General features: G+C 36.7%; 2 protein-coding genes across 6 annotated transcripts; one reads left to right on the top strand and one right to left on the bottom strand.

Annotated features, from left to right (window-relative positions):
- The first annotated feature begins 373 nt into the window (after positions 1–373).
- On the top strand, positions 374–11,077 carry U4-U6-60K (U4-U6 small nuclear riboprotein factor 60K). Of its 3 annotated transcripts, none has more exons than XM_022070404.2 (11): positions 374–482; positions 734–937; positions 1,999–2,203; positions 2,770–2,900; positions 3,706–3,910; positions 4,219–4,401; positions 4,919–5,134; positions 6,142–6,249; positions 6,837–7,005; positions 7,342–7,522; positions 9,590–11,077. In XM_022070404.2, the coding sequence occupies exons 2-10, from the start codon at positions 751–753 to the stop codon at positions 7,483–7,485; spliced, it is 1,548 nt and encodes a 515-aa protein (XP_021926096.1). In that variant the 5' UTR covers positions 374–482; positions 734–750; the 3' UTR covers positions 7,486–7,522; positions 9,590–11,077. The 3 variants fall into 3 exon arrangements, with proteins under 3 accessions (XP_021926096.1, XP_021926094.1, XP_021926093.1); XM_022070402.2 differs by having other exon boundaries at positions 413–584; XM_022070401.2 differs by having other exon boundaries at positions 413–610.
- Positions 7,624–19,217, bottom strand: Cog7 (conserved oligomeric Golgi complex subunit 7). Of its 3 annotated transcripts, none has more exons than XM_022070398.2 (14): positions 18,998–19,217; positions 17,942–18,079; positions 17,521–17,601; positions 17,140–17,244; positions 16,243–16,374; positions 15,487–15,670; positions 14,886–15,079; positions 14,417–14,636; positions 13,876–14,147; positions 12,984–13,104; positions 12,438–12,623; positions 10,822–11,039; positions 9,543–9,792; positions 7,624–8,622 (listed from the first exon to the last, which is right to left on the bottom strand). In XM_022070398.2, the coding sequence occupies exons 1-14, from the start codon at positions 18,998–19,000 to the stop codon at positions 8,450–8,452; spliced, it is 2,277 nt and encodes a 758-aa protein (XP_021926090.2). In that variant the 5' UTR covers positions 19,001–19,217; the 3' UTR covers positions 7,624–8,449. The 3 variants fall into 3 exon arrangements, with proteins under 3 accessions (XP_021926090.2, XP_021926091.2, XP_021926092.2); XM_022070399.2 differs by having other exon boundaries at positions 17,960–18,079; XM_022070400.2 differs by having other exon boundaries at positions 17,990–18,079; positions 18,998–19,216.
- Positions 19,218–19,785: the final 568 nt, after the last annotated feature.

Below are 19,785 nucleotides of genomic sequence, written 5' to 3'. Positions count from 1 at the left end.
CCTTAATATTACGGTGTGGAAGTTGTTTCTTTCTGTTTGTTAAAGTTTGAAGGAAATTGTGCACGATGGACAAAACTTTGTTTATTATATTTCGTAGGCCCACACCTTTTAAGAAATAGTTTCAGGGATATGTGCACCGAAGTCGTATCATACAATCATCTATAATGTCTGCGTCTATCTGCAGCACAATAAATGCGTGACGTCATACGAAGCACGTATTGCCAACGTATGCATTGACATTTCCAGTTCTCACTGCGGCGAGTATGAAAATGATGACTGTCTTGTGGGATCTTGCGATGTGTATACTAGTAGAAATTTATAGGCGCTGCAGAGTGATGCCTCTGCACTTTGAAAGGTCCTACAAGACACTAAGTTGTTGGTCTGTATGTTGGTATTGTTTGTGGTTATAACATTTTAACCTTGCAGTTGGTCATCTGTCGTTCTGTGCTTGGAAGTTTGAACCTGTGGATTCTGCTATTAGGGTTAAGTTCGAATTTTCCTGGGTTTCGTAATTTAGATAAAGTGCGGTCTGTATCCGTTCCTTATAGCAGGCATACGGTTCTTTTACGAATATCACGTTTCAGGCAGGTGTTTATTTCACACATCTCTTGTAAGTTATTGTGCACTTCTAATTTGTGGTAGTTGTTGGTAAGCGTAGCATAGTTGGTGGGATTCATGTGTTAATCTCTACCTTCACCGAATATTGATTTACTTTTAGTTTATTCATTTTCAGTTCCCCAAGTAGATGATATGTCGGACGACGAAGATATCTTGTATATTAAAAAGCAAAAAACTGTTCATTATGGTTCCTTGGAGGAACAAGAACGCGCACGTTTGTCGGCAGTGGCTGTTAAATCTGGAGACAGTGATGAAGAAGGAAGTTCATCCAATGTGGGGCAACAGATATCAGAATTCGGGAATGTCAACATTTCTGATGGTAAATACCAGCTTTTTATATGTAGCTGCTGTTATTTAGCTGATTGCCCAATTATGTGCTACTTCTTCATGAATGATTTATAGGACACATTTTGAGTTCCTTGCTGTGGAGCAAAGTAGGACTCTGAGAGTGTATGTTAGGGCAAAGAACGCCATCACTTATTGTGAAAATATAAGTTCAACTCGGTTGAATGAAATCATTATCTTGGAGGGGGGCCTTCTTGGCCTGTGGCCCCCTGATGTGTGCTGTTTGGCCCTGCATACATTTTTGTAATACTGCATCATCCTTCATGATAATACAGTCGTTACTGCATCTGCTGAATGTTTAGTTTTGAATAGTAAAAAAATACATTTTTTAAAGAATGTAATTGGGAACAGTATGGACCTGTTTGCCTCACGCTTTTAACAAATTGCCTTAATTTATAATTTGGTGGCTTGCACGTTGCTAAGAAAGAGTGTGGCCTCAGGTCTTGATTGGTTTAGTGGTCTAGAGGTTTGTTATAATGCATGGTGATTACCTCAAGTATGCTGAGGCAGCAACAATATTTTTATTTCAGAACATATTAAAGTACTGCCTCATCATATTTCTCCCTGAGTAGGTCATGGAAATTCCTTAATCAGATCCTGAATAAATGGAAGAAAAATATCTCCAATAAAGTACTTTCTGTTAATCCTTCCTTCCTTCTTTTTGGCCACTTAAAAGGTCCACTTTTTCTCTTTCTCTCTCATGACCTAGCCTTCTCCCTTGTGGCCTGAAGGGTGCTCTTACAGGCATCTCTCTTCCCCATCTTGTGACTATGATTGGTTAATTTACCTGGCCTGATCCTTCCCAAGTCTGTACAAACTCTCTAATTTCTAACTCTTTACAACAGCCCCGAAGATGGAGACAGTTTGTTTCTTCAAAACGACATACAGGGAAAAGTCCTATGCAACAAACCAAAGACCACCGTCTGACCAGTTAGTGAGCTTTAGTTCAGATTTGTTTAGTACAGAATTAACTTGCCATTTGTTCATTGTGCTATTTGTTAATTGTTTGGCCTTTTAATGTTTAATTTTCTGAAGAATATATGGAGCTGGAGGAAGAAATGAATCGTGACCGCCAGGCTTTACTAGAGGAGTTTGAGAGACGTAAAAGGGCACGCCAGATTAATGTTTCAACCGATGATGAGGAAGTCAAACGCAACCTGCGACAGTTAGGAGAGCCAGTTTGTCTCTTTGGTGAAGGTCCAGCTGATAGGCGGAGTCGACTCCGAGATTTATTAGCCAGGTATGAAGCAGGTCTGCCTCATATTATTGTAACCCTTGAAAGCCCAGTGGTAAATTTGTGTTCCGTCTGCCTTGATACGTAGTAACTCTGCATGTTGCCCACAATGTATTTATATATGTATTTCATATGATTCTTAGAACAAACTGATTATTTCTATGAACAGTGTTTAGCATGTGGTCTTCGTAATGGAAACGTTTCTTTGAGATATTGATCACATTTTTAAATATTTAAATAACTTAAGCTTCATAGTGTTAATAATAAATGCATAGTAACTTCTCATTTCCTGTAAATGGAAAAAGATGTCTGGATCTGGGTATTTAATTTGTATTAATTGTTAACATTGTCATTAGAAAATGAAGGAAATCATCAGCGACACTTACTTTTGCATTTATATGGAACAGGAAGCCAGATGAATCAGATAAACCAAAGTATGAGAAATGGCTATGCATTCTGTGTTCTCATTGGTTGTCTCAGTCACAATACAAATATAAATCATTTAGATTTTCCCATCCATTTACATAAGGCAGCTGTATTTTTAAAGAAAGGTTAAAGTCAGTTGTTAATAGGTTGGGAGAAGATGCTATTAAAAAGAAACAAGAGGAGGAGGAAGAAAGGATGCAACAAGAAAAAGATCAAGAGACCACGTGGTACCATGAGGGGCCTGAAGCCCTTCGAGTATCACGATTATGGATTGCAAGTGAGGAACTAAAATTGTAGATTGTATATTTCAGCAATTTGTAATAATTTTGTAACATACCTAGACATAAATTGTTCAGAAAAAATTATTAATTTTTCATAAACTAGTAGCACATTCTTAAAAATACAGGGTGATTCAAAAGGTTTGGGCCAAACTGAAGGAGCATATAGAGGGACTCAGAGAGAACAACTTTCGAATAGGAATCCTTGCCCTCCGAAGTTATCCTGAGTCAGTCAAGGCCATTGAAGGTAGAGAAGTCTGATAACATACCACTGAAATAATCGTACTTTGCTATTCTCCTACTAGCTTAATTTTGAATCACATGTATCCCGTCAGATTCTACACAGGCCCCTGGGCTGCTTACATTGTGTTTGTGAGTTGATAGTGACTGGTGTATTGCTGCTTTTGTAGTCTCGTGACTGACTCAGGATAACTTCGGAGGACATGGATTCCTATCTGAAAGTTGTTCTCTCCGAGTCCCTATATATGCTCCTTCAGTTTGGCCCTAACCATTTCAATCATTCTGTATGTAATGATGTAATGGCTTTAGTCCATGACATTACTGATGATTTTGCACATGTACAAAATGAGATCTTATTCCTTAACAATGAATGTAATACAGTTTTGGTTCGTAATACTGTATGAACATGCACTTTTATTGTTTCAGATTTTTAGTGTGAAAAGAGAGGTATTTCCTATTTGCTATTCATACCATTATAATTTGTGAAATACCTTACAATCAAATTCTGAAAAGAGATGTATTTATGGGTTTGTACAGGGGCCTGTGGGGTTTTTTTTCCTTCAGATTATTCATTACCTCGTGCAAAACAACGCTTGGATGAGGCACATAAAGAGCAGGAGCTTCCCGAGGCTACACGTACAGCCAGAAGACAGGAGTTACAAAAGAAACTTCAAGCTTTATCAATCTATTGCAGTCAGATTGGAGACACAAGACCAATTTCATATTGTCAGTTTAGTCCTGACTCTAAGTTTCTGGCCACAGCTTCATGGTAATTATTATCTTACATTTATAGGCAAGAAGATTAAGTACAAAGCTTATCATTCATGTGATTTCAGTTGGCATATAACATCAGACATTTTTCCCAAGCTCAAACACTAAGAGATATTGAAACATGATTTACAGTGGGGATTGTTTTATTTCAGTTGGTTGGAATTAGTGTACAGTGGAATCTTTTTTTACTAAATGAGGTGACATAGAAATACAGTTTGATTTGTAATTTTGAGGTATCCATTTCAGATCTTTGCTAGATTGCAAGCTCTTTTGGATCACATTCTAAAAATAACACTTTGTGTTTAGGAGTGGACTGTGTAAAGTGTGGACAGTTCCGAACTGTGAGCTTACATTGACTTTAAGAGGACATTCTTGCAATGTAGGAGCTATAGTCTTTCATCCTCGTGCAATGCAAGAAGGAGAAACATCTGTATGTGCCCTTGCTTCATGTGCTGCTGATGGTTCTGTCAAACTGTGGACTATGGAAAGGTATGAATGGATGGTAAATAACTTAGTAATTGATGTATAATTTTTAATCTGTTCAGCATTACTAACTTCATGGTGCAAGTTCATCTGTGAACAGATGAACGCTGTAGTTTGCTACTATCGAGCACTGAATTCATGCAAATTTCTCTCTGTGGAGGTTTTATTTTGCATATGTTTGATGAACTTCAGGATTTGTGTATTCTGCGTTTATGCTGTAGCATCGTAGTGAACTTCAGGCATTTAAAATTTGACAGTATGGTTATGGTCACTATTCATGTGGGAGATAGAAGAAAAGGGGCCTATTTTAAAGATTTGAATCAGACTGTCCAAAAAGTTGTCCTGTTCATGTATCTGCTGTTCAGAGTTACCTGTGACTGTTCTGCCCTGTTACTGTGGGTAATTGAGTGTCTGTATTCCAATAAATTAATTTCGTTTTAATTCGAGTGATGGTAATATTTCATTCCTCTGACTGACATCCATATGTGTCATTGTTATGAATGCCAACTTGGATGCTTTCCAGTGAAGACCCACTGGCAGATGTTGAAGGTCATTCTCCTCATCGAGTATCTCGACTTGCTTTCCATCCCTCCGGACGATTTTTGGGTACATGTTGTTTTGATGGATCTTGGAGGTTATGGGATTTAGAACAGCGCCAAGAAGTTCTGCATCAAGAAGGTCACTGCAAGCCAATCTATTGTATCTCATACCAGATAGATGGTTCCGTATGTGCTACAGGGTAAGTTGACATTATTTATACCTAGTTAAATTGTGGTTTCGTGGAGTAAGTTTAAAGTAAAAATAAGAAGCAGTTCCTGAGTAAAGCAAGATGTGAAATGTATAAAGTGAATTGAATTTTTATGTGAGAGGGTTTACACTATGTTTCGATAACATTGTAATTGGCCTAACAAACAAGCAATAGCCCAGTGGTTTTTCACAACTATTCCAATTGTATTCTGATGAATATAGCCGTGAGCGATTCACGCTGTCTGTTTTGGCCTCTGTTTCTCTCCCATCTCTACACAGAATTTCTTTTTTGCAAGACTGGCAGCAATGTGCGACAGTATCCACATTGAAGTCTTTGTGGTACTTGAGGGAGAATTAATTAAAATATTTTATGTTTTTTTAAATGGGGTTTGATTTATATTCTATTTCCTTCTTAAAAGTCATATGTCTGTGGTGCTCTCAGGCTCCTGTCCCTGGTGTGTGGTGCTGATCACTAATCCCAATCTAGTGCTGAGGTCAAGAATGAATAAGAGCTATACCTTTTCTCCCTTATTAGCTTTCATGTCATGTAACATGTAATGGGACAGCTTTGCTTTATTGATAGTTATACAAATTGGTACATGTTGTTTACCACTGGGCTTTAAAGAGTTGAACACATTGATAATTCTGAATTATTTACAGTTACTTCCATAATGTGTATGTAAGTGGAAGTTAGGAAGTGGACTTGCTTATTGTTTATCTGAACCATTTCCAGATATGAGTGCCTGTTAGAACAAGCATTTCCCCAAATTTCACAATTTTACTTGCATTATCGTGTTGATGCTAAGTGATCTCTTCCCTACACGATTTTAAATACACCTTAATATAATAATTAAGTCTGGTGTTGAGGGAATTTTTTTCATTGACTTAACTGAACTGGGATGTTGAACGTTGAACACTGAATGAGAGAAAACAATATGAGGAATAATCCATGTGTCTTACATTATGTCTATAGTATGAATTTCTATTTCTCTTTTGCAGGGGATTAGATGGTTTTGGAAGAGTGTGGGACTTGCGTACAGGACGGTGCGTCATGTTTATGGAAGGTCATCTTAAGTCGCTGTATGGGATAGACTTCTCTCCCAATGGGTAAATAAATGATTGTCTCCATAACAAAGGTGTTAAGTGTAGTGTCTCTCTGACATTGGTGATTGCCAACAGAGTATGATAAATTGTGTCTTATAAAGATTCTTGTTCCATATTGCCAACCTAACCCTCAAGTGGTACACCCTGTTCTCACAGACAGGAAATTATAGTATAACTATTACATGCAATGTGAGAGAAATGTTACTACCTAATTCCAGTTCACCATATGTATCATGGTAATACAATTACAGTGTAGTGAAGGAAATGCCGTATTGTAATTCAGGTTTGGTTTGGTTTTTTTATTTTTTTATTTTATTATTATTATCATCATGATTGGTTTGTTTCATGATAGTATAATCACTGCAGTTGAGGTGTCAGTCAACATTGTTGCAATAACATGATTAAACAGAATGGAGATTTAAGTAATGAAGCTTCATTCTTTCCACTACTTTGTGCTATCCAACACTAAATTACCTCTGTGATTAATACAGTATCAATAAATAACCTACAAACCAACCATATAATATTATGTATTAGATTTGAAGTTCTGCCTAACTTACAGTATCTGTGGTGCACATTGCATGTTTCAGATACCACATAGCTACAGGAAGTGAAGATCATACCTGTAAAATTTGGGACCTACGTCGAAGAGCATGTCTCTACACAATTCCAGCCCATATGAATCTTATCTCACAAGTGAAGTACCAGTGTCAAGAAGGCAATTTTGTTGTGACATCATCATATGACAACACGGCAAAGGTATCAGATATGTTTCGATATTGGTAATCTCTTGATGACCAATACCACGTTCAGTTAATCTCTCAAACTGCCACCACTTCATAATTTCATTTTTAATACTATATTTACTGTTATTATAATAAATATATATGCTAGGGTAACCAAATTACAGCGAAACCTTGTATTATTCTATAATGATTTCACCCCTTTCCTGTCTCACTAAAGTTACTTTACCAGATACTGTCTGCCTTCATCTAACATTGTATAATTATGGTATGTCAGTGGTTGTTTTGAGACTGCATTGTGTCCTACTTTTTTTTGTTAATTTTCAACTTTAACATGTTTTCACTTTCTCAGGTATGGTCCAATAAAACATGGCAGCCACTGAAAACTTTATCTGGGCATGATGGTAAAGTAATGTGTGTGGACATTTCACCTGACTCGCAGTTCATTGCTACAGCTTCATATGACCGCACATTCAAACTGTGGGCACCCGAGTGACAATAAGAACATGTTGTGAGAAATACAGGATAAAGAGGTAAGCATTTGTCTAGATGGCATGAATATTAATTAAACATTATATTCAGTTGGAGGATGGATCAGAATTGACTTGGGAGTTGACAATCATGACAATTAAGCTTCATAAATTTGTTATTTATTGTTCAGGAATTCCATAAAAATATGTATTTATAACTGAACTTGAATATGACATTTTAGAAGGAACTGAAGGAAGAAATTGACCTTTTTCCATAATTGATTATTCAAAAGCTTGTATCTTTCTGCTGATGTACTGTTCACTTGGTAGATGTAGTTGATGATGGTCGTCTGGGTAATAATACCACATGGACTTGTAGGTAGATACTGATATTTTTGGAGTAACATACTGCCTTCATCTTCAGGGCTGGAGATGGAAGCAGCATGTTCCTCTGAAATGTTGGTATCATTCTTTAAGTTCACACAGCATTACCACATGTGCACATGCAATGTCATAACAAAAGCACTGAAATGGTAGGAAAATTAATGCGCCTGAAAAAGGATTATATTGTATATACACATTTAAATGTTGCGCGTACATGTGTGCATCTGACCAGTTTATTATTTGTATTGGAATGAGGAAGTTTGGTGGTTTGTGCAGTTGATCTGTAAATCATTTTCACAAGGATGATTTTCATGGAAGCAGCAATAAGAACAACTCTTTTAAAAAATCATTTCACAAAAACTGAATCTACTATACAGATTAACAAACCAACTGTCACATTTACATGAATATTGGTCCTTTTATATAAAATATTGCCTACAACTAAATTTGGTTGCAAAAGAGCAATACTCTCTTCATATGATTCAGACATTTCAGGGAGAGAGGATTTAACTCACAACCCCAAGAAATAGCATGGTCCTACCATACCAAAATTGGTAGTCTGATGAATTTTTGTGATACATCAATGATGTGTAAGATATCATTAGTTCATCCTGATGAGGTAATATTTCGCATCTGCCTCACAGCTGCTACAAGACGTGGAGAACACCCAGAGCTCTTTGTTTGGTATTCTTGAGGTGACAGTCTGAGTAATGTTGACACTTGCTGCAGGTGTTCTGACAGTGATAACCCCAAATCTTCCAAGACATTGCCTAGATAATCTGAAAAAGGATAATGCCATTTTCTTAAAACAAGAGTTAGATAAGATTTATGCTTTCTTTTCATAGCCCCATTTCCCTGTATTTATATATGCCAAATTAAAACATTTCAAATTGAAGTACAGATCTTATATAATATCAGTCCCATTTTTCAGAGTCTTAACTTAAATTGATCTTCCAGAGGACCTGTTACAACTGCGATGGTGATGCAGTCTTTTATGTATTAATTAGTAACTACCATATCCTTTATATTCAGTCTATTCTGCCTTACTCATAGTTCAGACTGATTAATGTGTTATTTGATAAGTTCCTGGTGAAGCTACAAGGTGCTAAATGACTTGATGACTCATTTGCTTAGCAGAAGTTGCGTGCTGTACTGAACAATCGTAATAAAGTAGGTCATATACTTTTTTCTTGTTCCTCTTCTCCACTGAACCATTTTAGAGGAATTTCATTTACTTCAGTTTGAGCACCATGTACAGTAGGTGTTATAAACTGCTACAAATTAAGAATGTAGTTCACCCAACATTATGTATAGAACTCGCACCAAATTTTGTCAAAATATGTTAGAGGTTTGGGAAGTGGAATATATGGCTGGACAGACTGTCATTTCATGGTAGGGTAAGATTTTCTTCCTCATCACAACATCAAGACTGGCTCTGGGGCCTACCCAACCTCTTCTCCAGTAGGTACTGGGGTTCTTTCCTGGGGGGGAGTAAAGTGACCAGAGTGTGAAACTGACCACTCACCTCCATCTAGAACCAAGGTTAAGAATGTGTAGAGCTGTACCTCCACTCCTCCGTACATGTGCATGGTATGATGCTTTGTTAAGTGCCAGAGACCACTTTACCTGTGCTTTTAATATTTCGAAACAGCGTAGAGAAGTTTCAGTATAAACCAATGGACATGAATATTTGACTCACCAATATCTGTAGCTAGCTGTTTACAAGAACTAGATCCCAATTCACAGATACCAAGGATGTTGTCGCAGTACGTCTGGCATGTTCCTCTAGCAATGATACCAAGTAATACACCTGCAAAGCCACCTTCCGCTTCTGCGGACAGCAACCCATACTCAACATCAGCTACTTGCAGAGCCAGTGTTAGAGACGGATTATCTTGCAGTAGGAATGGCTCCAGGTGTTGTGGAAGTGTCATTAAGTATTGGCCGATCTACAGTGAGAAGTAAGATATTACATATGGTACATAAAATTTAACTGACACCAATAAAGAAATTTTCCTGTGCCAGAATTTCAAGGGGCAGGATGAGTCCCTTAAAGCCTTCCACATTTTCACATGGTGCATTCTGTTTTCAGAAATTAAGTGTAGTATCCATCCTTCCATCCAATGGCTCTGCATCCCATATCGGGCCTTGGCCTCCTCCCGTGTGGGAGGTTTCTTGGTCTTGAAATATACCATTAACTAATTCAACAGTGGAGTCCTTTCTGAGAAGATATTGTGTCTCAGGTACTCGAGATGTCCCGAGCCTGACAACTTCCATTCACATCCTCTCACACTACTTATTTACATTTTAATCATCCCATCTATACTGATGCTTCCAAAGTGGTCTCTTCCCTTCAGGTTCTTCAGTATATTCTGTATTAATTTCTCGTTTTCATATATGAAATAGTATAATTATTATATCTGATGTAAGGGAATTGTCACTAACAAAATGTAGGTTATGTTTTATGTGTAATGTGTTTGGATTCTGTGTGTGTGTGTGATATGTTGATTTCAGTAAATAACCAGTGCAGATGAACAAGATTATAAATCCACCAATCAATCAAATTACTATAGGTCTTACACATTTAAAGGTCATCTTGATAAATCACATATCAGGGGAACAGATGGATAGATCTGATGATTTACATCAGAGGTTGGCATGTGGAGTTCCCCATTTGAAGGTTAAACCTTTAAAGTCTACAGTTACGTGCCAGCTGCATTAACAATTAGTAACTTTTTTTTAATGGGTTGTGTAAAATTCTCAGTGTGAATAGTGATTATGTTTCCTTTAATAGCAAAGTTTTTGTTTGATGTTAAAATTTGTATTGTGTAATATCCTCATTTTTCATTTTCTGGTTTGGTTTAAAATGTTTTCAATTCAGAGTAAGAGAGACCACATTTCACAATCATAAAAGCAATTTGTAAAATAATTGTTTTGTAAGTTTTTAAGCTCATTACAGATAATCATCATAACTTCACCTGTGTAATATATTCTTGTGGTGCAAAGCTGAAATCAGGTAGATCTGCTGCAACAGTCGCTGCTTGTTTATTAGCATTGCTCCAAGCAGGTGCAGATTGAACTTGTTCTAATTGCACAGAAATGGGAACAAAGATAACTTGGAATGTTGTATGATGTACATCACTGCACAACTTGTTCAGTGACTGAGTTATGTGCTCCTCCAGCAAAGTCTCTTCTCCTGTGAACACACATGGAATAAAAGAACATTTCAGGTCACTAGTGATAAAATTTGACCTTTCATTCATGACTGAAACACGTAGTAGAAATGTAAGGGTGAAGTGTACGCACCAAAACATTGAAAATATTTCAAATGAAGACGTGTCTAGAAGAACATTCTTTCCAAGTGGCATTTTTTCCTTCCACTTCTTTACACTTATAGCAGAAATTTGATAGGAAGTGCTCTACCTACTCAGAAGTTGCTGTCATGTAAAACTTGCTAGTAAAGGCATCTGGCCTTCATACGTTTGCCATTTATTGGAATAAGTACATTAATTTCCTTGCAGTACTAGGCATAATGGATCTGATTTTCAATGCCAACACAGTTGTAACTGTTTAAATTTTTTTATTATCAGCCTTTTTAATGTTACCATAGGATATAATTCATAAAACAAAATTCAAAGGGTAGATACAGGATTTGGATGTAAACTAAATCACAAAAAGCAATGGTGTTTTTTATACTGAGTCTATTCCCAAAAGGTCTAACTGGATGTGGCCTTGGCAGCACACTGCTCTCTTGCCCCCACTGCCTAGTGTTACTAGAAACATGGTGTTAAAACAATGAAAGTATGATGCCATGTCTGAAATTTAGGAAAGAAAAGAGAGACTGTCATTTTGGAAAGGAGGCCTTTTCAGACTCATGGCCACAATAAGTTTCTATTTTAAAACTGTGTTAGTGTGTAGGCGTCACCCTTACATTTGTGTCAGATTTTTTAAGTTAGAACCTGCTTTTGTAAGATAATTAAGCCTGTTGTCATTTCTGTAGGGCAATATAATTCTCCTGTGTAGGTGTGACTCCTTTGTATCAATACTGTGTTGGCCACTGCTCGTTGTCCGAGGTGTAGTTAATTAATTCGGAAGCTGGCTCTACTCATCTTCAGGTGATGGGTTGTCGTGTTGACATAATTTTTTTTAAGTTTATTGGTGGTGGTTGGAGAAACTGCCAGTGGTATAGTGATTAGCATTCTAGTGTGTGATAGTTAAAAGGTCGTGTTCCTGTTTATCTTGCTAAATACCAAATTTTTGGATGAATGCATGAAAGTTAAGGAGATATTATTTTATATTTGTGGATGTAGACATGTATGCATGTGTTTCCTTTCTTTATATATATATGATGAGCCATTTGTGAGAAATGCGATGAAATGTACCTTGTAAATATCAGTTTACCATCAGCAACTGATTTGGTTATAAACTCTGAAACTTTACTGAATTGATACACAAATTTTTTTGATAAAATTTTCAGATCATAATAATGTGTTTGGATTACCTACAACTGCTGGTTCATTTAGTTTCTTTTCATGCATCTTAACTGAACTCTTCCATGATATTGATAAATGTCCAACAAAGCACAGAGTCATACCTTCTTGGATACTGCTGACCAAAATGTCAAACTCTTTTTGTCCTGCAGAAGACAAGAGCAGTTTCTTAAACTGGATGAAGGAATTTACTTCCTTGCTTCCATCCTGACTGTTCAACTTGCGTGACACATCTAGTAAACTGTGAGTCACATCTCGGTCTAGCTGCTTTAGTTGGTTCAATAGTTCTCCTGAAATCAAACACTTTGGTTCATCAAATGTTTATGAGTAGTAAAACCTGAAAGTTTAAAATTGTTGCCACAAAATCTTGGCCTTGGGCCATACGCTGAGTGTTTCTGTGTCCAACAACTGCAGATGACTTAATGACTACAAAAGTGGCGTCCTCTTTGTGGACCCGGCTTTGATTCTCACCAAAATCATGCAGGATCTGTGATGCAAGAACATGCCCATGATTTCTTTTGTTTTCTCTACCAGCTTTTTACATTTACATTGCAGTATTTGTGCGCACAGGACACAGGAACTAGATTTAATATTTTATAGAAGGAACCACTTGATAGATTACAGTAAAAATAACAGTTCATAACACTTGCCAACATTTTGAAGGAGAGTGAGGCACATCTGAAACATATTCCAGTCTTCTCTGTCACCTTTCTGCTGTTCAAGCCGGTGAAGAACGTGACGATACTGGTCCAAGTAGTTGTTGATGTATACCTATAGAGAGAAGAAGGTGTACATGGGAGGATAACATTAACATTTATCTTAAAGAGTGTTGTTATTTGAAACATACAGCAACAGCTGGGAGACAAAAAAATAAAAAGCAAATGTGTCTGACAAAATTTATTTGCTGTTCTGTTAGAAAGATAAAATGAACAATCTTTCTTACAAAGTGAAACCGAACAGGTTGATGTGAATGTGGCAGCAGGAAATGGAACTGACAAAAGTGTTGGCAGAAATCCTTTCATCATTCCGGCTTCAAACAGAAGGGAGGAGATAGTTCAAGGAAGACTGGTGCATGTAATTTACGTGCCTCACATGCCATTGTGTGTTGTGAAGTAGGATTTAGTTTAATGAATGTTGTTAAACATAAAAACAGATCATCATTGCATGTTTAAATGATCTGATGTGAAAAATGAATGGACCATCAGTAATGGAATTTGATCCTTCAGTTACTGTGGACTAATGGTACTTCATTTCCAAGACAAGACACGTGCATCACGACATGAAGCCAGATGAGACATAATGTAAGTAAATGTATAGTTCATTTGTTGTCTCACATTAGAATACTGTTATTTTATGAGACATTAATATGCATGAATTTCTTATTACTGCTTACAGACACATTTAAAAATATTTAGTTTATTGAGTACTGAAATATGTTAGTCATTAAAATATAAAACACTGGTGGCAAAAAATTCCTTGTCCAAAGAAAAATTTTGTCATGCTCTTCAGTATATAATCAGGCATGCAATTATTTGTGCTTACTTTTAGAGCCTTGATGAGGCCAGAATAGCCACACCCCTCCGTGAACAGCAAGCACATCTTATTAGCCTCAACCGCTATTGAAATGGCTCGTGGTATGGACTGACCCAAACTCTGTATTGTGTCCATTAGATCAGCTTTACTACATTCCAGGATTAACAATTTCTGTGACAGATATGCCTGCGCATACTGTGCATATTTCGATATATAAGCTACATAAGGAGAATACACAGCCTGAACCAGCGATAAGAGTCCTTCCTTATTAATTGGTTTACCTGAAATAAGAAACATTATTAGTACACCCTTTTTCTAGGACATTTTAGATCAGTGATCTTAACTAAAACACTGGCTGTTTTCATGAATGGACGCTTGGAAGTCACCAGATTTGGTGAGCTATCAGTTTCTCATGGCATTGAGTATGAAGATGGCTGTATAAAATCCAAGCATAAGTAGTAGGAAGAGGGGAAGATAATGCACAAAATTCTGTGGGGGGAAAAGAAATGTGGACAGTATTATAAAATGTAGTACCACTTATTACACATACCCTGACTGGCAGAATCAACTGCAACCTGCAAGTTCATTGCAAAGTGCTTGGTGATCTGTTGAAGTTTCAATAGGAAAGTTAACTGATCTGACTGCTGCTTCAGTGCTGCATCAATACATACACTGAAACTGGGATCCAGACTTGTCAGTGTCTCTGCATATAGTTCAATAAGTATGTTAGCTACTGATACAGATGTAAACACCTGACAGCACCATTTAACCTGTTAAACAAAAATTCAGCAGCAATATAGTTCTACAGTATGTGCAAGAAAACATTTCTGCCTATACAAGCAGTAAAATGTAGTGATATTTGGCTGCATAAATACACGATGTGTAAATAAGTCATAATTTTCTTCACAAATTATTAGTACAGATGCCTGTTTCAGTTGATAACCCAGGGTACATTATACTTGAAGGAAAATGTTCATATTTCCATAGGCATTCTAAATTCTGGTACTGAAAAAACAAACCTGATCATGCCAGTTGGAAAGAAGTGTGTCATAGAATTTATGCATCCATTCAGCAACTCCTTCATCCTGTTCCATCTCCACCAGATTTCGCCACTGTTGCATTAATACACCTTTCTGACACTTGTGGTAATACTTGAGCAGCTGTGGGAGGCGGTCTATTGCTGTGAAGACCTTCACAAACACCCGTGATTGTTCTGGAAATTAATTTTTTCATACATACGGAAAGGGCAGTATGAAATACATCAAGATAACATGCCCCCTGTATCAGGGGTATTCTGTAGAAACATGAGAGCCAATACGTGATTTTAATTAACCCAGGCCTAGCAGTAAGTTATAGGTGTTCAATCTTAAATTAAAACCAGTAGATGGAGGTGAATTATTAGCTTCATGTCCAGCCATAGAACCCCCAAGGAAAAGGGACTGGGCAGGCCCCAACAGCCATCTTCAGAAAAATCTTTCCTTCCCAGGAATTGAACCTGTCATGCAGCCTGTAGCCTAGTCACTATACTAACAGAACTATCCTGGCTCAGTGAAACTTGGATAATGAATAAAAAAGGATTAAATCAGACTCATTCAAATGAGTGAGAATTAAGACACTCACCAATGGATGCAGAAGTAAAGGCCTGAACTAGCAATGGACTTGCCATAGCTTCTAGCCTATTCTTTAAGCCTTCTAACTGAAGATGCCTGTCTTCATAGTCTGGAACATTAGCTAAAATCCGTAAAGACTGTTGCATGCTCACAAGTTTTGCAGAAATGCTTTGAATATCACCAGATTCAAATACCTGCCAACAAAAACAAAGCAATCATTCCAGATCAACATTTCTTACTATTTACTAGTGCACTTTGGAAGCTAAGAAATTACTTCAATGTTTGAATGATCTTGATTGCACTTTGGTCATTAAGTAGGTTATAATCACTTCATTTTCTAGAAGCAGTTCAGTTAACTTCATGCTACTATGTATATTCATCAAGTTTTTAAATGCATGTTTTGGAAGCATGCCTTGAAGATGGCTGTCTTGTGGGTAGATGTGCCATGTAGTCTGGTATAAGTTTAGTGACATTTCAGAGGTCCTTGCTGCCTCCACTGCCTTGATGATGGAGGCAGCAAGGACCAGACTACATGGCACAACAACCCAGAAGACTCTTCAGACTCACCGCTATGTAAACCTCAAATCCTACGAAGCATGCCTTGTTAGACAGAACATTTTTTCTAAATTACTTCTCATATGAGAAACTGAACACTATTCATGTGTTTCTGAAGTATATGCAGGAGAAATTATATTTTCTGGAGAACAAAACCTGGATGAACTGGAGCCCTATCTTAAAGTGAGATATATATTTGAGTACTATTTACTTCTTCCAGATCTGTAGCAAGCACAGTCCAGTTATCTGCCTCATGCAAAGCTTCTTTTGCAGCTTGTAATTCTGTTTTTATTCTGTCAATTCGCTCTAGGGTTTTCATGGATTGTGCTGTGTCTTGCTCAACCTAAAACAGCACATCAAAAACAAAATATGTTGTGTGAGTAGCCACTGTGAAAGAACCTCTTGTACTGTCAACTGATATTATACAGTGTTGTAGTGGTATGTTCCTGTATTAACTTACTATAATAATAATAGTTAAAATATTAAAATTCATCCTTCAGTTACTGCACATAAAAATGGAACTCGTATTATTGCTATTACTGCAGTGCATGTATATATAGTGTCTGGCCATTAAACAATGTTAAAAACAGATGGATGTCTTCTAGGTTGTGCTGTGTAGCCTGATAGAAGTTTACCAGTGTTTCATTATCAGGGCAACTGGCTTGACACCTGCTCTCAGTGGTTAGGATCAGGCTCCTGTTACCGTCTCTACCCTATAAACCCAGCCCTTTCAGCTCGATTGGCACATTCATCGCCCTAATGATGGTGGCAGTATGGCTTCTGAAACGCTGTTGGAAATCTACCAAACTACACGGCGCAATAACCCAGAAGACGGCAATCTTCAGACTCAACGCTGTGAAAACCTCAAATTCTACAACTGCCTTGATGATAGAGGCACCTCTCAACATTGGTAAGCTTCTACTAAACTATATGCATTTCTTCTTTCTCCCTTGTGTGTTAAATCATAAGAAAGAAAGAATTTATCAAAAACTGATTTCTTATGTTTCTTTTCACATATCACACATTCAGCTTGTACATGTTATCAATGAATATGCATCTGATTTGATGCCATGCCCAGTTAACATATCTATAGGTATTGTCTTTATACCTTAGCAATTTCCTGCTTTACTGAATGCATTTTGTCACGCAGCAGTAACGCTTCCTGATGAAGTATTTCAGTGTCTCTCATTACTCGAGGCAGGCTCTGAAGTACCTGTAAATCATCATTATTCCTCCATACATTTTACACAACACTACTAAGAATTTAATCTAAAAAAGTTGTATAATCCACATTTTGTATGATTAATTACAGAAAATCTTGGAGGATGGAGCATTAGGCCTAGAATAGCCAAATCACTATTTTTCATCTTTGTTGACAAAGTGTGCTAAATACTGAATTGCAAAACTGTTTTTTCATATTATCCATACCCAAATGCATCACCCTGGTATAAGTTTGTGAAAAGACAAAGATGCTTTCTAATTATAATACCTGTTGACTTGTGTCTTCCAATGCACTGTTCACTTGCTGCACATATAATTGTAACTTCATAACAAGCGATGACACAAATGCCTAAACAAAAAAGCAATATTATACAATTAGAACCATGTAATTCGCCCTTTGTGTTTTGATATGGAAACAACAGCATACCATACTGGTAAACAGAACGATAAAGGCTTTTATCATATTATCAAGGGAACATTACATTTGCTAACAGTATGGAATATGAACAATCTGAACACGCACAACTTTCGTTATTTTCCATGGAGTGTCCATTATGTTACATGTTTTGATTTGAGTAAAAAGGGTTCAATGAACCAACTAGTCTCTGGGCTGTCATCTACAAAATTTAAATTCAGCTCTTAAAATGCGCTGTTATTAAGGCAAATGAGTTGTTCTAACCAATATTTACCATTTCAGGAATACATACTAAGTTCTTAAACTGATAAATAGCATTTACATCTCTATTCTCCTGTGCCTCAGCAGACTTGAATGTTTTATTAATCCAGTTCTTTACTTCAAAATTATCATCAGAAAATGCTGCTACATCCTGTAACAGATAAAACATGGTACAGCACTTCTTCATTTCATTTCTAGAATAGAACACTGAAATGTAGTATGGTAGAATTTAATGAACATTTCAGAGGTGCCTGCTGTCTCCATCATCAACCATCTTCAAACTTGCTGCTGTGAGAACCTGAAATCTCACAAAACCAGTCACCTACATCCATTTAAATTACATTAAATTTACCCAGTTCATTGACAGCTATATTAAACTGGGTTTACACATACATTAACAAAGCAATTATAAGTGCCTCACTCAAAATTCATAACTGAACCCTGTGGCTAAGGCCGTTGTAATGTCCCTTGGCTTCTCTAGATGAAAACCTCTTTAAACATACAACAGTAATTGTGTATGAAAACTTGCACTTTTTATTACATGAGGCCCCATTACTTAAAAGTAGCAGCAATTGGGAAAATGTGTTGCAGGTAACTGAAAGGAGGGCAGTTTTAAGAGATAACTTAAATAACGAAACTGACTAGCATCACTCTTAATGAGTATTTGAAGACCTGAACTGTTATCATTTCCTAACCATGCTATCAAGTCTTATGCCAAAATTTTAACAAATACCTCAACTGAATTAGTTCATCATATATCTAATCAATCTTGGACTGTGAGGGTCCATAAATAATGGTTTTCTCATTTCGCATCAAAATTCGAATACGAAAAGCTGAAAGTTGCCCCTTGTTTGAACCCCTCCCCCTCCAATACTTCATACATTCAGATTAATCAAATGGATGTGCAATGCATTTGACATTCTTAAACGTATCCTAGGCCTCAATTACACAAAGGTAAATCAAGTTCAACATTAGACCCCTCCAAACGAATCTTTTATTTCCTAGTGACTTTTGCCTTGCCTTATTTAATGTTATTAAACATCCTACATTTTGAATAATCAACTCTCACCATTCTGTAAACCGAAGCTGATTAATGGTATCAGACTAATGTTTTAAGATGAAAACATTTATTACAAATTCCGGCTAGTTTTTGATTGTCTTTCATTCAAAGTGAGGTTATATAGGTTGATGATGCACTTGTGTCCTTTAAATTGATTTGACGTACACCACTCTGTGACTGCTTTCCATTTCAACACATTTCCAAAGAGAAATTATCTACTGTGATGTAGCTCCCGGAATACGAAATTCTTACGGAACTTAAGTACCACATATTGTAATTCAATTTCCCTTTAATGAAAATTTGTAAGATGTGATTAAGTTATAACATGCAGTTTGCCGTAAGAAAAATTATAAACTTTTTATTTCATTATTATGATTAAATATTAACTACATTTATTCGGTTTTTATGAGTAGGAGCTAACGTGTACAATGCTTCAAATAGTTGTTAATAGATGAAATAAAAAGTCAGTTTCAAATGTGAGATAGTATATTAATATGTATCAATTAACGTAATGAAAACATTCTTCATCGAAGACTGTATTCATATGTTACATGTTCTTGCTGAATGAGATTCCGACACCGGAAAAGTGTAGTTATAATTCAAGGTGAATGACCGACTAGAATCTCAGCTTTCTTGTCACGGTACAAACACGAAGTACAGTTTTAGATGCAAATGGCAAACCATATTTCCTACAATTGAATGCAGTAATGTAATATACAACAATTTGTTAGTTTCTAAAACAAGATGGTAGCTATCCATAGAATTTTGAAGGGGGGTGGTAGCTTGTACAGGGATAA

This window comes from Zootermopsis nevadensis, unplaced genomic scaffold, assembly GCF_977971745.1.
Source record: "Zootermopsis nevadensis isolate Lab colony 2312 unplaced genomic scaffold, Znev_1.0 Znev_ptg000008l, whole genome shotgun sequence".
Lineage (NCBI taxonomy): Eukaryota > Metazoa > Arthropoda > Insecta > Blattodea > Termopsidae > Zootermopsis > Zootermopsis nevadensis.
Note: the sequence above shows the minus strand (reverse complement) of the source record. Positions and strands in the feature narration are given on the sequence as shown.